This window comes from Carettochelys insculpta, chromosome 3 (assembly GCF_033958435.1).
Source record: "Carettochelys insculpta isolate YL-2023 chromosome 3, ASM3395843v1, whole genome shotgun sequence".
Classification (NCBI taxonomy): domain Eukaryota; kingdom Metazoa; phylum Chordata; order Testudines; family Carettochelyidae; genus Carettochelys; species Carettochelys insculpta.
Window position 1 is genome coordinate 3634584 of NC_134139.1, and position 23186 is coordinate 3657769.

A 23186-nucleotide genomic window follows, 5' to 3' on the forward strand; every position below is an offset into this window, starting at 1 on the left:
AAAGTTTCATGCTTCCCACTTTGCACACCCCGATCTACACTACACCCAACAACTGAAATTAGACCAAAGCGTTATAGGCTGCAGGAGACTAGACTATTACATGGAATGGGCAGAGACCAAGAGGGACTGAGATGTCTCTACAATGGTGAGAAGTAGAGTAAGTAAGGTTCAGGCAGATGACCCGCACCCTGTGCAGCAAAGGAAGCGAAAACCCCTGGAGGTCACAGTTGCTGTGTGCTGGTGGAAAATTCCTTCATGACCTACGTGTATGGCAACCGGTTAGACCCCGAGGATGTGAGCAAGAACCACCCAGCCAAGCACCTGAGCGAGACTGCTTGGAGCCGCCTAAGAGCACCAGCCCATTGCATCCAGCATCCCTTCTCTGAAGCTGCAGTGGAAGAAGCCAAGAAGAGCGAAACAAGCGTGCAGTGAGACACATCTTGACTTGCCTCATGCAGGGGACCAGCAGAAGCCCTGATATGTGGGATTTTAGGAAAGTGAGATGGGACCCCCAGGCTACTGAGCCTTCCCCCCCATCATCAAGCACAGCAGCCCCCTCATAGTCACACTCCTAAACTTGTTTGGCTGTCTTAAATCTAAGTTGTTTAGCAATCCAGGACCTCTCTCCTCCAATGGTTAGAAATCTTCTAATTTCCAGCCTGAACTTATTCAAGGCTAGTTTATCCCCGTTTTGTGTTTGTGCCAGTATTGTCTTCTAGCTTAAATGGGTTTTCATCATCCCTGATATATTTATGGGGCGTGGTCCTAGCCCTTCTGAGCCTGGTCTCCTTTCTCAAGACAGGCCCTTCATTACCAGTCAGGTTAATAGTTCTTTTCCACACCTGTTACACTTTGAATTCCCCTTTCTTGAACATGGGTGACCATAATTCCAAATTAGATCTGATCAGTGCCTTGTATTATGGCATTGAGATGTATCTGTCTGTATGGGAAATGCCTCGCCTGATTCATCCTAGGATTGTGTTTGCTGCAGCTGATTGTTTTTCTGTCTGCCTCACAACTCACTTTTTCAGAGTCACAGCTTCAGAGGTCCCCTGTCCTGTAGGTATGGCCTGCAGTCTTTGTGCCAGGATGGACTACTACATTTGGCCATATTAAAATACAAATGGTTTGCTTCCTCCCAGCTTATAAAGTGATCCAGATTGCTTAGTGACAGTGACCTGCTGCTTTCATTACTTACCTCTTCCCCAATTTTTGTATCTGCAAACTTTGTCACTGATATTTGTTTTCCCTGTCATTGATGAAAACGTTCAAGAACCTATAGCACAAGCTGTTGATGCAAGAGATTTGATGCAAGGTTTAGGCTGAGTCAGGGTGGGGAAGCAAACTGTATTTAAGTGTTTACTTCTGCTCTTGGTTCTAATGTTCCCATTCTGTGCAGGTGCTGAGAGACCCTCGCTTTGATGACCTGTCCGGGGAGTATAACCCAGACGTGTTTGAGAAGACGTACAGTTTCCTGGGCACACTCAAGAAGAGGGAGAAAGAGGTGACACTATGTCTTTTGCTTGTGTTGGGGCAGAAGTCTGCTCCAGTGGGGCATTTTCTGCAGCACCCTCGGAGGAGTTGGGGCCATGCAGTGGGACTCACAGGGCATTGCTCTCTCTCATAGATTGTGCAGAAGCAGCTGAAGAAAACTAAGAATGTGGAAGAGCAGGAGAAACTTCAGCAGCTCTTAAAGCGCATGGTGAGTGAGTGTCTTAGGTACCACCTTCAGCTCACGGCTCCATGGGGGAGAGAAAGGAGAGTCTGGCAAGCACACAAGGCTCCAGCGTGAAACAGAGAAGTTGTCTGCCCTGACAGTCTGTGACATGCTTGTGGTTGCTCCCCAGACTCAGCAGGAGGAGGCTCAGAAGGAACGGCAGAGGCGCAGAGAGCAGGAGCTGGCTTTGAAGAGGGAGCGGAGGGAGCAGGCCCAGCTGGGAAGGAAGCCCTTCTACCTAAAGAAATGTAAGCCGAGGAAGCTCCAGCTCTGCTTCCACCAGGAAGTGAAGGTGGTGCTGATAGTTTGACGTTAACGTACGGTCCCTGTACCTGGAGTACTAAGGAGCGGATTGGAAGAACTCATTTGACAAATAGCAGTCATACAATACCCCTGAGGCTGGGGGTGGGGAATACTTTACCTCCTGGCATAGATGGAGCAGACCTGTCAGCGGTGCCACGAGGGGCCATTTGAGAAGAGTAGAACAAGCATTGGTCTTCCCAGCACCCTTGTGTGCTAAGCACATAAGATGGGGGAGTGGGTAAAACCCTTCCAAAGTGACTCGGGCAGTTAGGGCAGTTCCCGGCGCATACGATACTTTTGGAACTGTTCCTCAGAGTCCCCACACCTGAGGGGTGAGAGAGGAAGGCAGAGCCCATAGGTGAGGCACTTGGCTGGGATTTAGAAGATCTGGCTCAGCTCCCTGCTCTTTCACTCATGCCCTGCTCTTTTCATCTTACTGTGCCTCAGTTCTGCACCTGTACCTCAGGGCTGGTAGCCTTCTGTTGAGAAGGTGAGCACTTTGGGGCAGGGCTGTCCCTTATTTCGTTTGTATAGTGCCTGGCACAGTCGGCCCCTGGTGTCAGCTGAGGCCTCTGGGCAGAATTGTAGTGTTACTAGGAACAGTAGGGGTGGGAGGAGGGTGGTGGCCTTTGGATTCTGCATGTGTCCAGCACTGTTGTCGAGAGATGAAGGGGCAAGCGGCTCATGGGCTGTCTGGAAGGAGCATGTTGTCACAAGGGAAGTAGCAGAAAGGAAGGTATTGGCCAGGGTTAGAGAGTGGGCTGCAGGTGGGTCGGGCAGAGCAGGAGCAGTTCTGAAGGGTTGTGCTGGTTTAGAGTACAAACCTCCCTCTACCTTTTGGCATTCCACAGCTGAGAAGTGGAAATTGGAGCTGGCAGAGAAGTACAAAGCCCTGAAGGGGAGCGGGAAGCTGGAGAGTTTCCTAAGCAAGAAGAGGAAGAGGAACGCCATTAAGGACAAGCGCAGAGTGCCCTTCCGCAAGCGCGTGTGACTGCTGGGTGGGTGCAGCTGGCAGCTTTTTGAGTGGCGGATATCTGATGGTGGGATTTTAGTCACTTCTGATGCCAGGTTTTGCTTTGGACTGTGGCCACAGCCAGCAGTTCCACTCCTGACTGCCTCAGGTCTGTCCCACATCGTTGCCCATGAGTGTCAGAATGAAGGATTGTGTCCATCCATCAGAGTCCGTCTGCGCAGATGAAAGTTCTGACCCAGGCCTGCACAAGGCCACTGTGAATCTTCCATAAGTCAAACCTTATCTATAACCCTGTGTCCCTACAGCAAGGGGAGACAACTCTAGGGAGCTCTGTCCTTCAGACAAGCATGCCTCCACTTTGCAGACAAAATTTGTAGAACTAGAGAGGGCATTGCAAGCACAGGAGGGAAAAGCCAGAATGAACAGTCATGCTGATTGCACTCAAGTGATCCTGCCTTACTTATGCACCCTACAGCTGGTGGTCTTTCCTGTGCCTACAGTTGACTTCTGTACCACTGATGCATGCTCTTAATGTAGCGGGGAAGGGTAAGTCTGAAATCCACAGGAAACTTTTATTACAGGCTGGAAAAAATCAACTGGGTCATGGTGTAATTGCAAGGACAGTCTCACCCCACAGCAAGCATACAGAATCATGAATGGAATGGAAGAGGTGAATAAAGAAGGGTCGTTTACTCTGTTACCCAACACACCAGCCTGGGGTCACCTAATGAAATTCATAGGCAGCAAGTTGCGCACAAAGCTAAGGAAGTACTTTGCCCAGTGCACAGTCAACCTGTGGAGCTCGGTGCCAGATGTTGTGGAGACCAAAAGTATTCCTGGGTTTGCAAACAGGATTAGAGAAGTGGGTGTGGATAGGCCCATCAGTGATTTAGCCAAGAGGGTCGTTACACAGCCCCATGTTCTCGGTGTCCTTAAATCTCTGACTGCAAGGAGCTGTGACTGGATGCCAAGGAGATGAACCAGGTGATAATTGCCCAGTTCAGTTCATTCTCTCAGCAGCATTTACCCTGGCTCACAGCCAGGGACAGAATACTGGACTGGATGAACCTTTGATTTGACCCTGTGTGGCTGTTTGCTGCAAAACCCAGGCCATACAAACTCCCCCTGCATTCCACAGCACTCAGGTGCAGGGTGGTGGAGATTCTGTAGCAGCTTTCAGCTGTCCTCAGAACCCCTCCAGCTTTCTGTGCTTTGCTAGTGTTAGTGAAATGTCTACATTGCAGAATAGCTGCCACTTCTAAGGGCTCGCTGTAAGTGACAGGCCCAACCTCAGTGTCCTGGGTAGAACTTGAGCCTTTTCCTTCAGTGTAGCACCATCCCTTCTTTAGCTGCAGGGTTTTACTACACAAATTCCAGCAGAGGTGGTTGGTTGCGTGGCCAGGCCAGCTACCGCTCAGCATTGGGTACATAGCGAGGGGATGGAGCAGTCCTCTCGCACCAACTGCGTTGCCAAGCACAGGGATGTGGTCCACTCTGTGTGGCAACGTGTTGGGGTGTGGGTGGAGCTGGATTCTATTGCTGGCTTTCTCCAAGCTGGTGTTAGCCTAGGCTCATGCCTGAAGAAGTGGCAGTAAAATCAGGCTTGGGTGGTCTAGCCTGGACAGGAGGCAGTGTTCTAGTTTAAACAAATTTCTCAGTTTCAGAGTACTGGTTAAAGCCATCATTGTATCATCGTGGTCTACCTCCCTGCAGCTGCAGTGGGGATTGCACACAGACATACGGAGGCTGCAGTCACCACCCCAGTAGAAGAGGCCTAAGTCCCTGGGGCACAAGTTGGACAGAGTAGTCAGGAGGGGTTAGACACGGGGGCAAAACACTGTGAGATCTGAGGCCTGAGTTAGCACAAAATCAAGATGTTGAGAATGGTATTAATCAAGAAACCAAGGGGCAGAGGGAGGGATAGCTCAGTGGTTTGAGTATTGGCCTGCTAAGCCCTGGGGTGAGAGTTCAGCCCTCAAAGGGGCCATTTTAGGGGCCTGGGGCAAATAGATTAAACAAAAAAATCTGTCAGGGATGGTGCTTGGTCCTGCCTGGTCTAAGACAACTGGACTCAATGCCCTCCCCAGGTCCCCTTCTAGCTCTATGAGATGTGTATGTCCATGTATGATTCACTTATTTAATTGCTGACACTCATACTAGTAACCAGGGTAACAAGTGGGGAACTGGAATTGCTCATTTATGAGCATAAACTCAATCTAGCTGTCATTAAGCAAAGCTGGGGGGATGCATCACACCACACGCCTGTTAAAAGGAATGGTTATGGTCTATTTAATGAGGACTGAGTGGGCGAAAGGGAGGAGTGGCACTCTGCCAGAAATGGCTTTACATCGCCCCCATCACTCATCATGCAGGAGAAAATGACCTTGGATGCTTATGGAAAGTCTCCCAGATAAAGTGCCCAGTGGGGCATTAGCTGGTGTCTGCCACCGCCCACCAAATCACATTAGGGAGCAAGCTGACGAGCACCTCACCCATCTCTGCCTAATGTGTGGCTGGGGAAAGAGCCATGTGACAAGGGGGCTTCTGCTGGAGTGACAGGCTCAGGGTCTCCTACTCAAACAGCTTCGCATTTCTACACACTGCCAATGACCATTTCCTAATTCAGAGTGGTGCAGGCCACACGTGGAGTTCTGCATTGGCCTGCCTGTGGGCAGAGGAGGCAGGACTGGCCACCAAAAAACTGAATGGGAACTTACCTACATGTGCTCATGACCTGACCACTTTTATAATGCACAAGCAGAATACAGCCCAGACCAGGGCTGTAACCAAAGGATAGGGCCATCAACAGCTCTTAGCCAAGCAGTCAGGGCTGCAGGCCCATGCTATGGGTGTCCATAAGCCTCCAACTGTCAGAAGCTAGGGGTGGCCAACAGGATGGCTCACTTATTTACCAGGGTTGTTCATTCTCTCTTGTCCCAGATGGAAGACAGGACCATTGGGCTGACCCAGTGTGGCTGTTCATAGGGTTTTACACCTGATGCTTTAATAGGGCCAGGTTCACGAAGCTGGAAACCCTTAGGAGCCAGACCAACAGGGAGGAAGCAGTTGCTCAGACAGATGTGAATATTAATTGGGAGTTCATTAAGACCTCCTCCTCCCATGCCCAGTGACCCTGCAGCTGATACAGAGGGTTGTGCTTGTTAAAAACCAGCCTGGCTAAAGCGGGAATTGAAGGCAGCTATTGTTGCTGGCTGTAGCTCCAGGGACCCTCACCCCAGCAGGTCAGGGCTTTCCTCTCCCAGCCCTTACTGCTCCTTCCAGGGACTGCTCCCCAAACTCCAGGGAGTGGCTCCTGCTCCCCGCCTTCATATCAAAGCGCCTATTTGGGGTGTCCACACTGCAGCCCCCGCTCCCAACTGCCTGCTTTACAGACCCTTCCTTTCACCACTACCCCCATGTCGGCCTAGATGCGCATCACCCCTAATTCAGCCTCATGTCCTAACTCCCCTCTAGGTGCAGCCTTTGGCTAACTGGCCTCTTGCCTGTATTAACCTCTCTGGCGCTAGTGGGGGGAATGCCCCACCAGAGGGGGTAAACCTCGAGGTGCTGAGGAGGTAAGGGGGAAGTTGGACAGAGGCCCCAGAAGCAGCAAGCAGCTCTTGGAGTAAATAGCCCACCTCCCCGGGGAGTGCTAACCAAGCAGCATGAGAGAATCCCCCACTGAGCCGCAAGCAGGCACACCAGCTGTGAGGTGTGCGCACTGTGACAGTCACACACCGCGAGGATTAACTGGTTAAGGGACATGTCACTGTCATGGAGGAATTCTCATGGGGCAGGTGAGTTTCCCAGGATGGGGGGGAGGGTGGTCCTGCAGGGGCCGGTGCCTGGCCCTAGGGCTAGTTAACATCTTTGGCAAGGACCTGGAAGACAATATGAAATCACCTCCCCTGAGGCTCACAAGTGACACAACAATCATGGTGAAGCTTGGGGGGTGGAGGGGCCAGACGGGTTATTTACCTTCATGTCTGGGGCTGGTGCCACTGCTCCTGGATCTCTGTGCCCAGTGCGGGTGCCCACGCTTTGTGCCAGAGGGCGATAGCCCGGGGCCGGGTCAGAGAGGCTTAAGGCAGGCAGAAAGGATAGACACAGGTGCACGGCCCTGACAGACCCCTGGAGCGCCAATGCTTTGTGTACCGACCGACTGGCCAAGGGTGAGGTGTTGGTCATCTGGAAGGACCTCCGCAAGGAGCAAGTATTTCATGAGGGGCTCGGCGAGCCAGCAAAGCAATCGCTGTGTGGAAGGACACGGAAGCCAGACACGTGCCCTCTTCAGCGGGCGGGGCTGATGGGGCTTTGGAACAATGGCCCCAGGGCTCTGTGGCGTCCCCATCACCAACCATAGTCACATGCAGACTGGCTGGCTCTCCAGCAGCTCCCTTCCAGGCTCTTTTCAGGGTGGATCTCTGGCCTGTGCTATCCAGGAGGTCGGAGGAGATGGTCCCAATGAATGATCCCTTCAGGCTTTAGACTGAATAGCCAGCACCCCACATGCCATCCCTGCCCATAGCCAGCACTCGCCAGCTTTCCTGCCCCCACAGCCAGCTGCCCCCCACACCAACCCCGCCATAACCAGCTGCCTCGCTATAGCAACCCTTCCCTGCCACCCCCCCGTGCCATGGCCAGACCGAGCCCGTTCTCTGCCAGCATCCCCAGCCCCTGCTTAGAGCCCAGTTGGCTCAAGGACTGGACTGCAGCATTGCAGCTTGTGCTGTTCTCTTCCCTGCAGCCTTCCTGCCCTGACTGCACCAGGAGGCATCTGGGGCTGTGCCTGGGACCAGCGGGGCTGGCAGACACTGCAGGCCCCTCGGAAAGGGCAGAGCCAAAGGCACGAACAGGGGACTCAGCCCTGGCGCTGGGCTCCCCTCGCCTCCCTCAGAGCTGCAGAGTGGTGCAGCAGCGCTGCATGGCGGTTCAAAGGGACCTGGAGCTCCAGCTCCCGGTGCCACTGCCCCTGTCGTCCCTGCTTCCTGGCGGGCCTGCGTGGGACAAAGTGGGCTCTGTTCAGCAGTCAGCAGTAACTGGGAATTCTGCAGGTAGCTCCCCAGCTGCATGGACGGGGCCCAGTCCCAGGGGACACTCACCCCCAGCACCCTTCGGTGGAGCTGCAGGAACAGCCCTGCTGCAGAGCCCCTGGTTCTGAGTCCAGCTGGAGGTGGGACTGCGGAGGCCAGGCTGCCAGGGGATCCCTGTGGATGGGAGTCGGACTCCCCCAACATGGCAGGGAACGCAGAGCTAGGCCCAGCCTGCAGGGACATCAGACCGTGGTAATTCTGGGAGCGGAGCTCGAGCTGGAGGAAGCTAACTGGAGGCGCCGACGTGCTGTTCCACTTGCCACCCGTGCGGCTGGCCCCGTGCTGATCTCTGCCCAGCAGCAGCCAGTGCTGCCTGCGATTGCCACTGCCCAGGCTGCGGCGAGGGGCTCAGGGGACTGGCTGGGCAGGAGTGTGGCTTGGGGAGGTGCTGAGCATGCAGGGACCAGCTGTGGCTGTTGGGGACAGAGCTGCTCTGATCCTAGCACGGTCCCCATGGCGTGCCAGAGCAGCCCTTGCTGGGTGTCGGCTGCTCCCCTCTACCAGGGACCTCGCTCCTGCATTTGGCTGTGGGGGGCGTATGCCTAGTGAGCGGAGCGGAGTTCAGACGTGCTGGTCTGGACCCCGAGTCCCTCCAGAAGGGAGCACGGCTTATGAACGAGACTTGGGTCGGCCACATTGGAGACCAGGTTCAAGCCTCCAGTGACCCAGTCTCAAAGGGAGCGCCTGGTGGTTGCACTGCCCCCAAGGAAGCGATCAGTGAGAGCAGACCCTGCAACGCAGGGTCTCCTGGATCACTGGCTGGCTGGTGGGGGTAGGCGGGTGTGTGGCGAATGCCTCTAGCTCTGCACATAGTGCTGGCAGCCCCTGGGGAAGGTTCCGCCATCTGCCACGTGCCCAGCAATCAAGGCGAGGAACGGGCTTGCGAGTTTGTCCTCGGGGACAGCTCTCAGGGTGGGGTCCGCACGAGCTTGGCTTGGCTGGGGGACACCAGACAAAGGGACTACCAGAAACGGAAGCACTGCAAGCCCCCCAAAGGATCGGTTTTGATCCGACAACCCCACGGGTGCCCCACACTCTGCCTGGCCCTGAACGAGCAGGCCGGCTCCCCACCCTGTCTGATGGGAGGCCTAGACTGCAGAGAGTCTGCAAAATGGAAAGAGAAACCACATTGCGACCCGACCCGTGAGCCAGCACCTGCTGTCGGCCAGCCCGCTCCGAGGCAGCTAGGCTCCTGCTCTGCACAGCCAGCCTCCGCTGAAGTCCAGCAGGCAGTGGCTGCACACAGACGCCGGGAGGCCCAGGGGCTTGCGCGCTCATTTATTGGAAAAAGGAAGATGCTCATGAAGAAGGGCCATGAGCCAGCAGATGCTGCTGGGGGCTGGGAGCCAGGCAGCTCTGGCACCGCTCCCGCCTGGGGAAGGGGGGAGTCCTGTGCTCCAAGTGGGAACAGGGAGCAGAGTGCATCTGCGGAGGTGGTTCTGAGCCAGCCCGCAGTGGGGGTGTGCAGAGAGACGGGCCCGGGAGAAGCAGTCGAGGGCAGAATGAGCCCCCTGAGCATGGCTCCACCTGCACAGTGCTGCAGGGAGACATGGAGGCTGAGTCCCCCTGGGGCATCCCAGCAGGCCCGCAGCCCACACCAGACCCACCGCACCCTGACGTACTTGCAGTTAAAGGAAGGGGTCGAGGGGAGCAAGCAGGGAGGGATCCTGTCGCCTGGCCCTGCCTGTTCCCCTTCCACAGCCTCTCTACAGGGCCCACCAGCTGGCATCAGGGCCTGGAGGCCATTAGCTCTGGTGCCAACACGCTGTTCTACACTGTGCCACCATGGAAGTGACCACTCCCCAGCCCGGGGCTCAGCTGGGGGTGCCTGGTCAGTCGGTCTATGTGAGGCAAAGGGGGTCGCTGACAGAGTCCCCAGAGGAACCAGCACTGCGCCGGGGCTCAGCAGGCACCGATACTCTGCCATGGTTAGGATCCAACCCCAAACAGACGTGTTACTCAGTGCCCCACCGGCCGTGCCCGCCTGAGGTCACGTGTTCTCTCAGTCCAGTGGCTCGGGGCCAGGCGTCTGGTTCTGGGACTTCAGTGGCTGCAGTGCAGGCTGGGGGGCAGAGTTGTGCTGGGGCTCGGCGCTGAATCCTGTCCGCATGTGGCGCAGCTGCTTCTGGTACTGCACAAACATGCAGAGCTTCAGCGCGATGGCCAGCACGTTCTTGCCCATGAAAATGCCCGAGACCCGGGCGTCCCTGAAGAAGACCATGTTGCTCCCCCGGATGAAGATGGTGGCGATGTTGACAGTGAGCAGGCTCAGCATAGGGTAGAGCATCATCCGGTGCGGCACGATGGTGAACCCTTGCATGGTGATCTCGCACAGGGACACACAAGGGAGCGTCAGGAGCAAAATGTAGCAGTAGAAGAACATCAGGCCCTCAGCCCAGAGGGGTAGCCCTTTCTTCTGAGGCTCCCACAGGTTGGCCTGGATGTCCAGCACATCCAGCATGTCAATGATGACCCAGAAGAGGCGGTTGCGGAGGTCCTCCTTCTTCTTGAACGTCCGGACGTAGTCCATGTGCTCAGTGGCCACCAGCAGCACGTAGAGGGCTGGGATGCAGACGGACAGCAGCAGGGTCAGGGCTTTGCGTGCCAGAAGATCCAGGCTCTTCCGGTCCGCCTTGTAGTTCTGGTAGACGAAGTAGACCTTGATCTCCAACACGAAGACGTAGAGGAACCAGAGGATCATGGCGTAGCCGCGCTTGGCTGTCCTCACCTCGGCCCCGACCCACACAGCCATGTACCGGAGAACCAGCAGGAAGCAGATGTCGCCCACCGAGACCATGATGCAGATGCCCAGTTTCCTGGAGCCCTGGTTCTGCTCCACCAGGTAGGCATCCATCAGCACCAAGCTGCTCATGATGAGGACAGTGGAGAGGCAGACGTGGGGCTTGTTGACGGGCGGTGGGGGAACCATCCTGGAAGGAGGAACACGTGTCATTGAGGCAGCTCCTCTGCTGGAGGGGATCTCTGCTCTGGGAGGTGGCCAGATCTCCCGCCAAGGTGGACAGCTCATTCCTCCCTGCCACCTCTCTCCCCAGTCAGCTGGGGTAGGGGGGGGGCTGCTTTGCAGGCTGAGGTCTGTCCCCCCACCAACAGCACCATTGTCCAGGTCCTCCCATGCCCACATTGTACCCCTGCACACTCCCAACAGCACCCCTGTGCCAGGCCTCCATACCCACGGCACACCCATCAACCCCCTCAGCCTCCCAACAGCACCTGTGCCAGCCCCCCCATACCCACGGCACACCCATCAACCCCCTCAGCCTCCCAACAGCACCTGTGCCAGGCCCCCATACCCACAGCACACCCATCAACCCCCTCAGCCTCCCAACAGAACCCCATGCCAGGCCTCCATACCCACAGCACACCCATCAACCCCCTCAGCCTCCCAACAGCACCTGTGCCAGGCCCCCATACCCACAGCACACCCATCAACCCCCTCAGCCTCCCAACAGCACCTGTGCCAGGCCCCCATACCCACAGAACACCCATCAACACCCTCAGCCTCCCAACAGCACCTGTGCCAGGCCCCCATACCCACAGCACACCCATCAACCCCCTCAGCCTCCCAACAGCACCTGTGCCAGGCCCCCATACCCACAGCACACCCATCAACCCCCCTCAGCCTGCCAACAGCACCTGTGCCAGGCCTCCATACCCACAGCACACCCATCAACCCCCTCAGCCTCCCAACAGCACCTGTGCCAGGCCCCCATACCCACAGCACACCCATCAACCCCCTCAGCCTCCCAACAGCACCTGTGCCAGGCCTCCATACCCACAGCACACCCATCAACCCCCTCAGCCTCCCAACAGCACCTGTGCCAGGCCTCCATACCCACGGCACACCCACCAACCCCCTCAGCCTCCCAACAGCACCTGTGCCAGGCCCCCATACCCACGGCACACCCATCAACCCCCTCAGCCTCCCAACAGCACCTGTGCCAGGCCTCCATACCCACGGCACACCCACCAACCCCCTCAGCCTCCCAACAGCACCTGTGCCAGGCCCCCATACCCACAGCACACCCATCAACTCCCTCAGCCTCCCAACAGCACCTGTGCCAGGCCTCCATACCCACGGCACACCCACCAACCCCCTCAGCCTCCCAACAGCACCTGTGCCAGGCCCCCATACCCACAGCACACCCATCAACTCCCTCAGCCTCCCAACAGCACCTGTGCCAGGCCTCCATACCCACGGCACACCCACCAACCCCCTCAGCCTCCCAACAGCACCTGTGCCAGGCCCCCATACCCACGGCACACCCACCAACCCCCTCAGCCTCCCAACAGCACCTGTGCCAGGCCCCCATACCCACAGCACACCCATCAACTCCCTCAGCCTCCCAACAGCACCTGTGCCAGGCCCCCATACCCACGGCACACCCATCAACCCCCTCAGCCTCCCAACAGCACCTGTGCCAGGCCTCCATACCCACGGCACACCCACCAACCCCCTCAGCCTCCCAACAGCACCTGTGCCAGCCCCCCCATACCCACAGCACACCCATCAACCCCCTCAGCCTCCCAACAGCACCTGTGCCAGGCCCCCATACCCACAGCACACCCATCAACCCCCTCAGCCTCCCAACAGCACCTGTGCCAGGCCCCCCATACCCATGGCACACCCATCAACCCCCTCAGCCTCCCAACAGCACCTGTGCCAGGCCCCCATACCCACGGCACACCCATCAACCCCCTCAGCCTCCCAACAGCACCTGTGCCAGGCCTCCATACCCACAGAACACCCATCAACCCCCTCAGCCTGCCAACAGCACCTGTGCCAGGCCTCCATACCCACAGCACAGCCATCAACCCCCTCAGCCTCCCAACAGCACCTGTGCCAGGCCCCCATACCCACAGCACACCCATCAACCCCCTCAGCCTCCCAACAGCACCTGTGCCAGGCCTCCATACCCACAGCACACCCATCAACCCCCTCAGCCTCCCAACAGCACCTGTGCCAGGCCTCCATACCCACAGCACACCCATCAACCCCCTCAGCCTGCCAACAGCACCTGTGCCAGGCCTCCATACCCACAGCACACCCATCAACCCCCTCAGCCTGCCAACAGCACCTGTGCCAGGCCCCCATACCCACAGCACACCCATCAACCCCCTCAGCCTGCCAACAGCACCTGTGCCAGGCCCCCATACCCACAGCACACCCATCAACCCCCTCAGCCTCCCAACAGCACCTGTGCCAGGCCCCCATACCCACAGCACACCCATCAACCCCCTCAGCCTGCCAACAGCACCTGTGCCAGGCCCCCATACCCACAGCACACCCATCAACCCCCTCAGCCTGCCAACAGCACCTGTGCCAGGCCCCCCATACCCACGGCACACCCATCAACCCCCTCAGCCTCCCAACAGCACCTGTGCCAGGCCCCCATACCCACGGCACACCCATCAACCCCCTCAGCCTCCCAACAGCACCTGTGCCAGGCCCCCATACCCACAGCACACCCATCAACCCCCTCAGCCTGCCAACAGCACCTGTGCCAGGCCCCCATACCCACAGCACACCCATCAACCCCCTCAGCCTGCCAACAGCACCTGTGCCAGGCCCCCCATACCCACGGCACACCCATCAACCCCCTCAGCCTGCCAACAGCACCTGTGCCAGGCCCCCATACCCACAGCACACCCATCAACCCCCTCAGCCTCCCAACAGCACCTGTGCCAGGCCCCCATACCCACGGCACACCCATCAACCCCCTCAGCCTCCCAACAGCACCTGTGCCAGGCCCCCATACCCACGGCACACCCATCAACCCCCTCAGCCTGCCAACAGCACCTGTGCCAGGCCTCCATACCCACAGAACACCCATCAACCCCCTCAGCCTGCCAACAGCACCTGTGCCAGGCCCCCATACCCACAGCACACCCATCAACCCCCTCAGCCTCCCAACAGCACCTGTGCCAGGCCCCCATACCCACAGCACACCCATCAACCCCCTCAGCCTCCCAACAGCACCTGTGCCAGGCCCCCCATACCCACAGCACACCCATCAACCCCCCTCAGCCTCCCAACAGCACCTGTGCCAGGCCTCCATACCCACAGAACACCCATCAACCCCCTCAGCCTGCCAACAGCACCTGTGCCAGGCCCCCATACCCACAGCACACCCATCAACCCCCTCAGCCTCCCAACAGCACCTGTGCCAGGCCCCCATACCCACAGCACACCCATCAACCCCCTCAGCCTGCCAACAGCACCTGTGCCAGCCCCCCCATACCCACAGCACACCCATCAACCCCCTCAGCCTCCCAACAGCACCTGTGCCAGGCCTCCATACCCACGGCACACCCATCAACCCCCTCAGCCTCCCAACAGCACCTGTGCCAGCCCCCCATACCCACAGCACACCCATCAACCCCCTCAGCCTGCCAACAGCACCTGTGCCAGGCCCCCCATACCCACAGCACACCCATCAACCCCCTCAGCCTCCCAACAGCACCTGTGCCAGGCCCCCATACCCACAGCACACCCATCAACCCCCTCAGCCTCCCAACAGCACCTGTGCCAGGCCCCCATACCCACAGAACACCCATCAACCCCCTCAGCCTCCCAACAGCACCTGTGCCAGGCCTCCATACCCACAGCACACCCATCAACCCCCTCAGCCTCCCAACAGCACCTGTGCCAGGCCCCCATACCCACGGCACACCCATCAACCCCCTCAGCCTCCCAACAGCACCTGTGCCAGGCCCCCATACCCACAGCACACCCATCAACCCCCTCAGCCTCCCAACAGCACCTGTGCCAGGCCTCCATACCCACAGCACACCCATCAACCCCCTCAGCCTCCCAACAGCACCTGTGCCAGGCCCCCCATACCCACAGCACACCCATCAACCCCCTCAGCCTGCCAAGAGCACCTGTGCCAGGCCTCCATACCCACAGCACACCCATCAACCCCCTCAGCCTGCCAACAGCACCTGTGCCAGGCCTCCATACCCACAGCACACCCATCAACCCCCTCAGCCTGCCAACAGCACCTGTGCCAGGCCCCCATACCCACAGCACACCCATCAACCCCCCTCAGCCTCCCAACAGCACCTGTGCCAGGCCTCCATACCCACAGAACACCCATCAACCCCCTCAGCCTGCCGACAGCACCTGTGCCAGGCCCCCATACCCACAGCACACCCATCAACCCCCTCAGCCTCCCAACAGCACCTGTGCCAGGCCCCCATACCCACAGAACACCCATCAACCCCCTCAGCCTCCCAACAGCACCTGTGCCAGGCCCCCATACCCACAGCACACCCATCAACCCCCTCAGCCTCCCAACAGCACCTGTGCCAGCCCCCCCATACCCACGGCACACCCATCAACCCCCTCAGCCTCCCAACAGCACCTGTGCCAGGCCCCCATACCCACAGCACACCCATCAACCCCCTCAGCCTGCCAACAGCACCTGTGCCAGCCCCCCCATACCCACGGCACACCCATCAACCCCCTCAGCCTCCCAACAGCACCTGTGCCAGGCCCCCATACCCACAGCACACCCATCAACCCCCTCAGCCTCCCAACAGCACCTGTGCCAGGCCCCCATACCCACAGCACACCCATCAACCCCCTCAGCCTGCCAACAGCACCTGTGCCAGGCCTCCATACCCACAGCACACCCATCAACCCCCTCAGCCTCCCAACAGCACCTGTGCCAGGCCTCCATACCCACGGCACACCCACCAACCCCCTCAGCCTCCCAACAGCACCTGTGCCAGGCCCCCATACCCACAGCACACCCATCAACCCCCTCAGCCTGCCAACAGCACCTGTGCCAGCCCCCCCATACCCACGGCACACCCATCAACCCCCTCAGCCTCCCAACAGCACCTGTGCCAGGCCCCCATACCCACAGCACACCCATCAACCCCCTCAGCCTCCCAACAGCACCTGTGCCAGGCCCCCATACCCACAGCACACCCATCAACCCCCTCAGCCTGCCAACAGCACCTGTGCCAGGCCTCCATACCCACAGCACACCCATCAACCCCCTCAGCCTCCCAACAGCACCTGTGCCAGCCCCCCCATACCCACAGCACACCCATCAACCCCCTCAGCCTCCCAACAGCACCTGTGCCAGGCCCCCATACCCACAGCACACCCATCAACCCCCTCAGCCTGCCAACAGCACCTGTGCCAGGTCCCCCCCATACCCACAGCACACCCATCAACCCCCTCAGCCTCCCAACAGCACCTGTGCCAGGCCTCCATACCCACAGCACACCCATCAACCCCCTCAGCCTCCCAACAGCACCTGTGCCAGGCCTCCATACCCACGGCACACCCATCAACCCCCTCAGCCTCCCAACAGCACCTGTGCCAGGCCCCCATACCCACGGCACACCCATCAACCCCCTCAGCCTCCCAACAGCACCTGTGCCAGGCCCCCATACCCACAGCACACCCATCAACCCCCTCAGCCTGCCAACAGCACCTGTGCCAGGCCTCCATACCCACAGCACACCCATCAACCCCCTCAGCCTCCCAACAGCACCTGTGCCAGCCCCCCCATACCCACAGCACACCCATCAACCCCCTCAGCCTCCCAACAGCACCTGTGCCAGGCCCCCATACCCACAGCACACCCATCAACCCCCTCAGCCTCCCAACAGCACCTGTGCCAGGTCCCCCCCATACCCACAGCACACCCATCAACCCCCTCAGCCTGCCAACAGCACCTGTGCCAGGCCTCCATACCCACAGCACACCCATCAACCCCCTCAGCCTCCCAACAGCACCTGTGCCAGGCCCCCATACCCACAGCACACCCATCAACCCCCTCAGCCTCCCAACAGCACCTGTGCCAGGTCCCCCCCATACCCACAGCACACCCATCAACCCCCTCAGCCTCCCAACAGCACCTGTGCCAGGCCCCCATACCCACAGCACACTCATCAACCCCCTCAGCCTCCCAACAGCACCTGTGCCAGGTCCCCCCCATACCCACGGCACACCCATCAACCCCCTCAGCCTGCCAACAGCACCTGTGCCAGGCCCCCATACCCACAGCACACCCATCAACCCCCTCAGCCTCCCAACAGCACCTGTGCCAGGCCTCCATACCCACAGCACACCCATCAACCCCCTCAGCCTCCCAACAGCACCTGTGCCAGGCCCCCATACCCACAGCACACCCATCAACCCCCTCAGCCTCCCAACAGCACCTGTGCCAGGCCCCCATACCCACAGCACACCCATCAACCCGCTCAGCCTCCCAACAGCACCTGTGCCAGGCCCCCATACCCACAGCACACCCATCAACCCCCTCAGCCTCCCAACAGCACCTGTGCCAGGCCCCCATACCCACAGCACACCCATCAACCCGCTCAGCCTCCCAACAGCACCTGTGCCAGGCCTCCCATACCCACGGCACACCCATCAACCCCCTCAGCCTCCCAACAGCACCTGTGCCAGGCCCCCATACCCACAGCACACCCATCAACCCCCTCAGCCTCCCAACAGCACCTGTGCCAGGCCTCCATACCCACAGCACACCCATCAACCCCCTCAGCCTCCCAACAGCACCTGTGCCAGGCCCCCATACCCACAGCACACCCATCAACCCCCTCAGCCTCCCAACAGCACCTGTGCCAGCCCCCCCATACCCACGGCACACCCATCAACCCCCTCAGCCTCCCAACAGCACCTGTGCCAGGCCCCCATACCCACAGCACACCCATCAACCCCCTCAGCCTCCCAACAGCACCTGTGCCAGGCCCCCATACCCACGGCACACCCATCAACCCCCTCAGCCTGCCATCAGAACCCCTGTACCAGGTCCCCCCCAGATCCCACCCATACACATCTCACACTGTGCTCTGAGCCAGACCCCCAGCTGCCCATAGCATGGCCTTGCCAAGTCTCCCACTGTCCCAGCCTGCCCAAGCCAGGCTCCCCTGCCCCCGACACTGCCCCTACCAGCCCTTCTGCCCCCCCTGCATGCCCGTGCCAGGCCTCTGGCCATGTCCAGGGAGGAGGGGGGGTTTCCTGCAGGAGCAGGGCTGGCACGAGGTGACTGGATTTTCATACTGGATATGGAAGCCATTTGGTGCGTCCATTGTACCTACTGGCACTAAATATGGTGCTGGGGCTGTGGGAGGCGTCTGATGAAAGCTGAGGATGCCCTGGGTCTGTGTGTGCTACACATACGTCGGTGCTGTTTGTGTGGTAGAGTTATCGATGTTAGCTCTGGGGCTGCATTAGGAACATTTTAGTGCCCAGCTTGCCAACAGGAGGAGTGGTCTCCAGCCCAGCCAGGGGGGTGGACTGAACAAAGGCTCAGGTAGCCCTTACACATCTCAGCAAGGTGGGACTTCTCTCCTGGGATGCAGCCGATGGTGACAGGCCACAATAGCCCACCTGGCCAGGTGACTTTGGGCTGAGCAATGGGCTGGAAATCAGATGCCCAGATGTCCATCCCACGTCTTATGTATGTGGTCTGGGGGGTGCTGGCAAACAGCCAATGGCACAGTGCCACAGCACCTACCTGAGTCAGGGGACCCAGACTCCCCAGTGCCCGATGGGAAGGAGAAAGGGCTTTTTCCCTCCACAAAACTGTAAAATGGGCCTAGCAGCGTCCCCCGTTCCTGTTCCAAGGTTCCATGTTACAGCACGCTGGCTGCAGCTGGCCGGACCTCCAGTGAGTAAGACTATGTAACCCGGAATCACGCCCCTTATGGGCTGGACTGTCAGAGACCTCCAAGGACCAGCACAGAACATCGCTGGCTGCATCAGCAGCTATAACTGAGGTAAGTGATGAACCACTCGAACTGTTCTTCTCTCTCGCCCTGTTCCTTCCTTCTGCGTGAATAAACCTCTAGATTTGAGAGTCGAGAAGATGTGGTGTCTGTGTGGTGATCTGGGTATGATCCAAGTGCAGCTGGGACTGCAGCTGGGCCTTTTGGGGCCTGGGAGAATCTGTCTGGATTTGGTGAAACAGGCTTTAAGAACCTCTCACCTGAGTAGGGGGCTTTTGGTCGGGGCTGGCAGAGCAGCTGGGAAGTCTGTGGGTTTTGCTGGTGTGGCTTCTGCCCGGCCAGTGGGGCTGGCAGAGGTGCTGTTGTGGCTGGTTGAATTTGCCTTAGTGAGAAGGAAATCCCAGCCTGGGGCTGTGAGTGGCCCAGTTTTAAGCAAAGATACCCTGGGTTGATCTCCTTAGCTGTGCCCAGAAGCCCCGTCCTGCTACAGCTGGTCCATGCTGCTGGGAAGGGGGGATTCAGGGCAAAGGGGGAGGCAGCCCTGAGGGGCGTGGCCATGCAGTTAGGGTTTTGCACTAGGACGTGGGACCTCAGCACTCCACTCCTTCCTCCACCAGACATCCCGCGCGGCCGTGGCCAGGCCCCTGAGCCTCAATCCCTGACCCTCGGTCCCCTGCTTGCCTTGGGGCTGGGAGCCCAAGGTCTGCAGGCCACGCGCTCCAGCACGAGCAGTGACTAGGCATGACATGAGACACAGATTGTCGGAACATGCTGGGCTCCCGCTGCCGGCAGACTGGCCCCTCTCAGTGGCTTTGAGCTGGGCCCAGGAGCACTCACCCCATGCAGGTTCTCGGCTGTCGTCATCACTGGCGTGAGGCTGATCCACGCCGCCCCAGCCCTTCTGGGGGCCAGCTGGGTGGAGAAGGGGGAGCTGCTTCCTGAGCAGCGAGAAGGAGGCGCTTGTTTGGGGTCAGACGCTGAGGTCGACGTAGGCCCCCGTGAGCCTGAACCCTGGCGTACCATCACCCCTGTCCCCAGAGAGACCCCCGTCAACAGCACAAGTGGCGACAGCAGAAGGGGGGCTGCCTGGAGCGCAGGGAGGGCTGGTGCTGATCCTAGGGCACAAGAAGCCCTTTTCTGCTCCTCCCTCACCTCAAGGGGCAGCTCCCGTCCCAGGGGGCTGGCTGGGCTCAGCTATATGCACCAGGCATTGCAACATGGCCCCTGCATGTGGGGCCACAGCCAAGTCAAAGCATGCGGGGGTGTGCGAGCACTAGCTGCACCTGGCACGCAAATACCTCGCAATGCCAGTGGCCACCAGGCCCCGCGAACCCCGTTCTCGTTGTCAGGTGATGGGGCAACACGCAGCGGGCAGCATTTGCGCTCAGTAACGTGAACAAACGCGCTCGTCAGCGTGACCGGCTGAACAAGGACGGCTGAGCAGACTCAGAGGTGCCTGAGGTTTACGTGAGTTCTGAGCGCAGTTGTGTGAAAAATAATAATCCTACGTTGGTCAGTTGCACTGCCGTGATACAGACACTGCACTCCAGACCTCCCCGGCTTGCACGAGGTGAACAGAAAATACGGCTTCTCTCTTTTGTACAGAGCAAATATTTGTAACATATAAAGTGAGCACCGTCCCCTGTATTCTGTGCTGGAGTTTAAATGGACCTATTTGAAAGGGTGGAATAGCATCCGAACTATTTAAAATACTTTTAAACTGGTGTTCTCCTATTAACAGAGCCATTAAACCTGTGATTAAGCACAACTTCCTCTTTAATCTAGTTAACCTGTTTTGTGTTAATCACATGGGTTAGCTGCAATTAATGGCCAGTCCTGAGAGCCAGGGACAGACAATCCACCCTTCTCCCTGGTAAATTGCTCCAGTGGTTCATGAGCCTCATGGTTAAAAACATAATCTCATTTCCAGGCTGGTTTTTCTCCTTTCAGTTTCCAGCCGTTGTGTTGTGTTGTGCTAGAGTTTCGTCCACTCCCATGAAGAGCCCAGGGATAAATTTTGGTTCAGGAGAGACTGTGCTCAAGGCACAACAAACCATTTTTCAACGTCTGTGACCGCTGGAGATGATGCCAAACTCTGCTTTAAGCAGAAAGGCTCTGACACCCTTAGTGCCAACACAGCTGTTACTGCTCCCGGCTTCCGCATCCCTCCTAAGCCTCAGATGGACACGTTATTTGGTTCCAAGGCTTTGAATGTGTCAGCACCAGTCACAAACATGTGATGTGAAGGGGGGGGCCCATTGCCCGAGACTGGATATACTGGTCTGTGCCCTGACCACTCACCCTGTCCACAGCGAAACCCAGAGCAACAACTCAGCCAGCCTGGGCACCAGCCCTCCCATGCAGGGCGCGGCGAAGTGGGCCGTTTTACCTTACTGCTTTGGGTTCCCTGGGTGCCTGATGGGCCCCACTCCTCTCCTCTGGCCATGTAGAGCAGCGCACGCGCACGCGCACACACACACACACACAAGTTGCCTCTCTCTTTCTGGCTTGGGCTCAGCGCTGGGGCAGCTGCTGCTGCTTGCTGCATGGGGAAAGGAGGAGCCGAGCCAGGAGCCTGCCTGCCTCTCGTCTGCAGGTGCTCTGGAGAGAAGCCAGCACCAGGGCTGAGACTGGAGGAGGAGAGAAGCATGTTTGTGCCGGGGGAGGCACCGGCTGGTGACTAATCCTAGGGCAGGCTGAGGCTATGGACGCTGTGGGCAGAGGACCCTGGGCCACGCTCCATTGGGCCAGGTGGGGGTGGCCTTGTCGGCTGTGAGGTGGGGGTGTGGGCGAGCGGCAGGAGACACGGAATGGGGAGCCCAGAGGGACATTAACGCTGTGGGCCGAAACGACCAAGCTGAGAGGCAGCTGGGAAAAAAGCCCAGGCCACCACCGCCTCTGCCTGTCCCCGTCAATGAGAGGGCCCCATCTCGCAACCAGAGCGGCGGAGACAGCCTGCGCCTCTGCGGTCGCCCGTCATTCCCTCTGCCGGGGCAGCGCCAGAGCCTCCCGCACGGGGGGCCACGCAGGCCTGAGAACAGCTGGAGAAACACCAGCAGCTGCCGTGGTAGTGCAGCAACGGAGGGGGCGTCGGGCCCAGGCACAGCCCCGGCAGTGACGGTGGACCTCAGCAGGGCTCCCAGCTGGCCACGTAACACAGCAGCAAGAAGGAGCAGCGCCACGAAGGGCCGCAGGGGCTGCCACTGAATGCACAGCTGGGCCAGCGCCGCCAGAGGGGCGCAGCATTACCGCGACTTGCTGACAACCAGGGGGATTCCGCCGAGAGCCCCGGCCTGCCAGGGAGCGCAGGGTTACAAGGGCTGGGTCCAGCTCGGCTCAGCTCGGCTCAGCAAGGCTGAAAGGAGGCTGTGAAAGGAGGAGGAGGAGGAACAGTCGGATGCCTCCTGGGAAACAGACTTCCTGGGGGCAGGAGCCTGCTACTCCATGGGCCATGGCCAGCCCCAGCCCAGCCCGGGCAGGGACCGGCTCCCTCGGCCCAGCTCTAACATATGCCAGTTTGTCCTACCGGGCTCCGCTGACCCCGGCCCCCACCGCACCAACCGGTTCTTGCACCTGGAGCTGCTGCGGCCCCAACCTGCCGCCGGGGCTTGGGCTCCCGCTGCCAACCCTGCCGGCCCAGGCTCCCCGGGGCAGCGCGGCGTGGCACTGGCGGCCAGGCCAGGCCAGGCCAGCTGGGACAGGACCTGGGGCAGCTCCGGCGGGCCCCGGGCTCCGGCTGCCCTGCCGGCCGCGCCAGCCCCCCCCACCCCGCCGCAGGGCCGGGGCCGCCCGCCGCGCTCTCCCGCAGGGGCCCGGCCTGGGAGGGGATCCGAGCGCGGAGGGGCTTTACCTAGCGCCGATCTCCGCCGCGATGCTGCTTCCCCGGAGCGGCCAGCGCCTGCGCCCGGGCTGGGCGGCCGGGGCCGGGGCCGGGGCCGGAGCCGAGCGCCCCCCGCTCCGCAGGGCGCGGCGGATCCCCGCCGGGCGCAGCTCCGGGCCCCAGGGCGCGCAGCGAGGCGGCCCCCGCGGGAGCCCGGCGCCGGGGCTGGGAGAGCGGCCGCGGCGCTGCCAGGTCCATGCCCGGCTCCGGGGCCCTGCTGCAGCCGCGGCCCGCCCCGGCCCGGCCCCGCCGAGCTCAGCGCCCGGGCTCGCCACGGTCCCGGCAGGGGCGGCCCCGCCGGCCGCTCATCGCTCGGCAGCGCCTCCTGCAGCCCGGCGCGGCTCCTCCGCGGGGCGGGGCCGGGCGGGCGCTCGGGGCCACGGCTGCTCCGGGCTCCCCACAGCGCGGGCCCTGCAGCCGGGCGCGGCGGAGGTCGGCTCGGGTCCGGTCCGGTCCGGTCCGGTCAGCCACCCGGGCGGGGGTCGC

At 59.9% G+C, this 23186-nt stretch overlaps 2 protein-coding genes across 3 annotated transcripts in view; one reads left to right on the forward strand and one right to left on the reverse strand.

Moving 5' to 3' along the window:
* The window catches only part of RRP36 (ribosomal RNA processing 36), a 32990-nt gene extending 25432 nt beyond the window's left edge, over positions 1-7558 (forward strand). The window contains exons 5-9 of one of the 2 annotated variants that reach the window (XM_074989250.1): positions 1400-1504; positions 1628-1702; positions 1848-1965; positions 2872-3018; positions 3469-7558. In XM_074989250.1, the coding sequence (XP_074845351.1) occupies positions 1400-1504; positions 1628-1702; positions 1848-1965; positions 2872-3011 (438 nt within the window). In that variant the 3' untranslated portion in view covers positions 3012-3018; positions 3469-7558. Of the gene's footprint in view, positions 1-1399; positions 1505-1627; positions 1703-1847; positions 1966-2871 lie in introns of both variants that reach the window. The other variant, XM_074989249.1, reaches the window with a different exon arrangement.
* A 1791-nt stretch (positions 7559-9349) lies between these two features.
* LOC142010159 (transmembrane protein 121-like) lies at positions 9350-23186 on the reverse strand. Its single transcript, XM_074988422.1, has 2 exons — positions 22671-23186; positions 9350-11016 (listed from the first exon to the last, which is right to left on the reverse strand). Exon 2 carries the CDS (start codon positions 11013-11015, stop codon positions 10089-10091), a length of 927 nt encoding a protein of 308 aa, XP_074844523.1. The 5' UTR covers position 11016; positions 22671-23186; the 3' UTR covers positions 9350-10088.

What these genes read in the sequence shown, in the direction of transcription:
- LOC142010159 (XM_074988422.1), bottom strand. Translation starts at nt 11,015, where the DNA reads ATGGTTCCCCCACCGCCCGTCAACAAGCCCCACGTCTGCCTCTCCACT.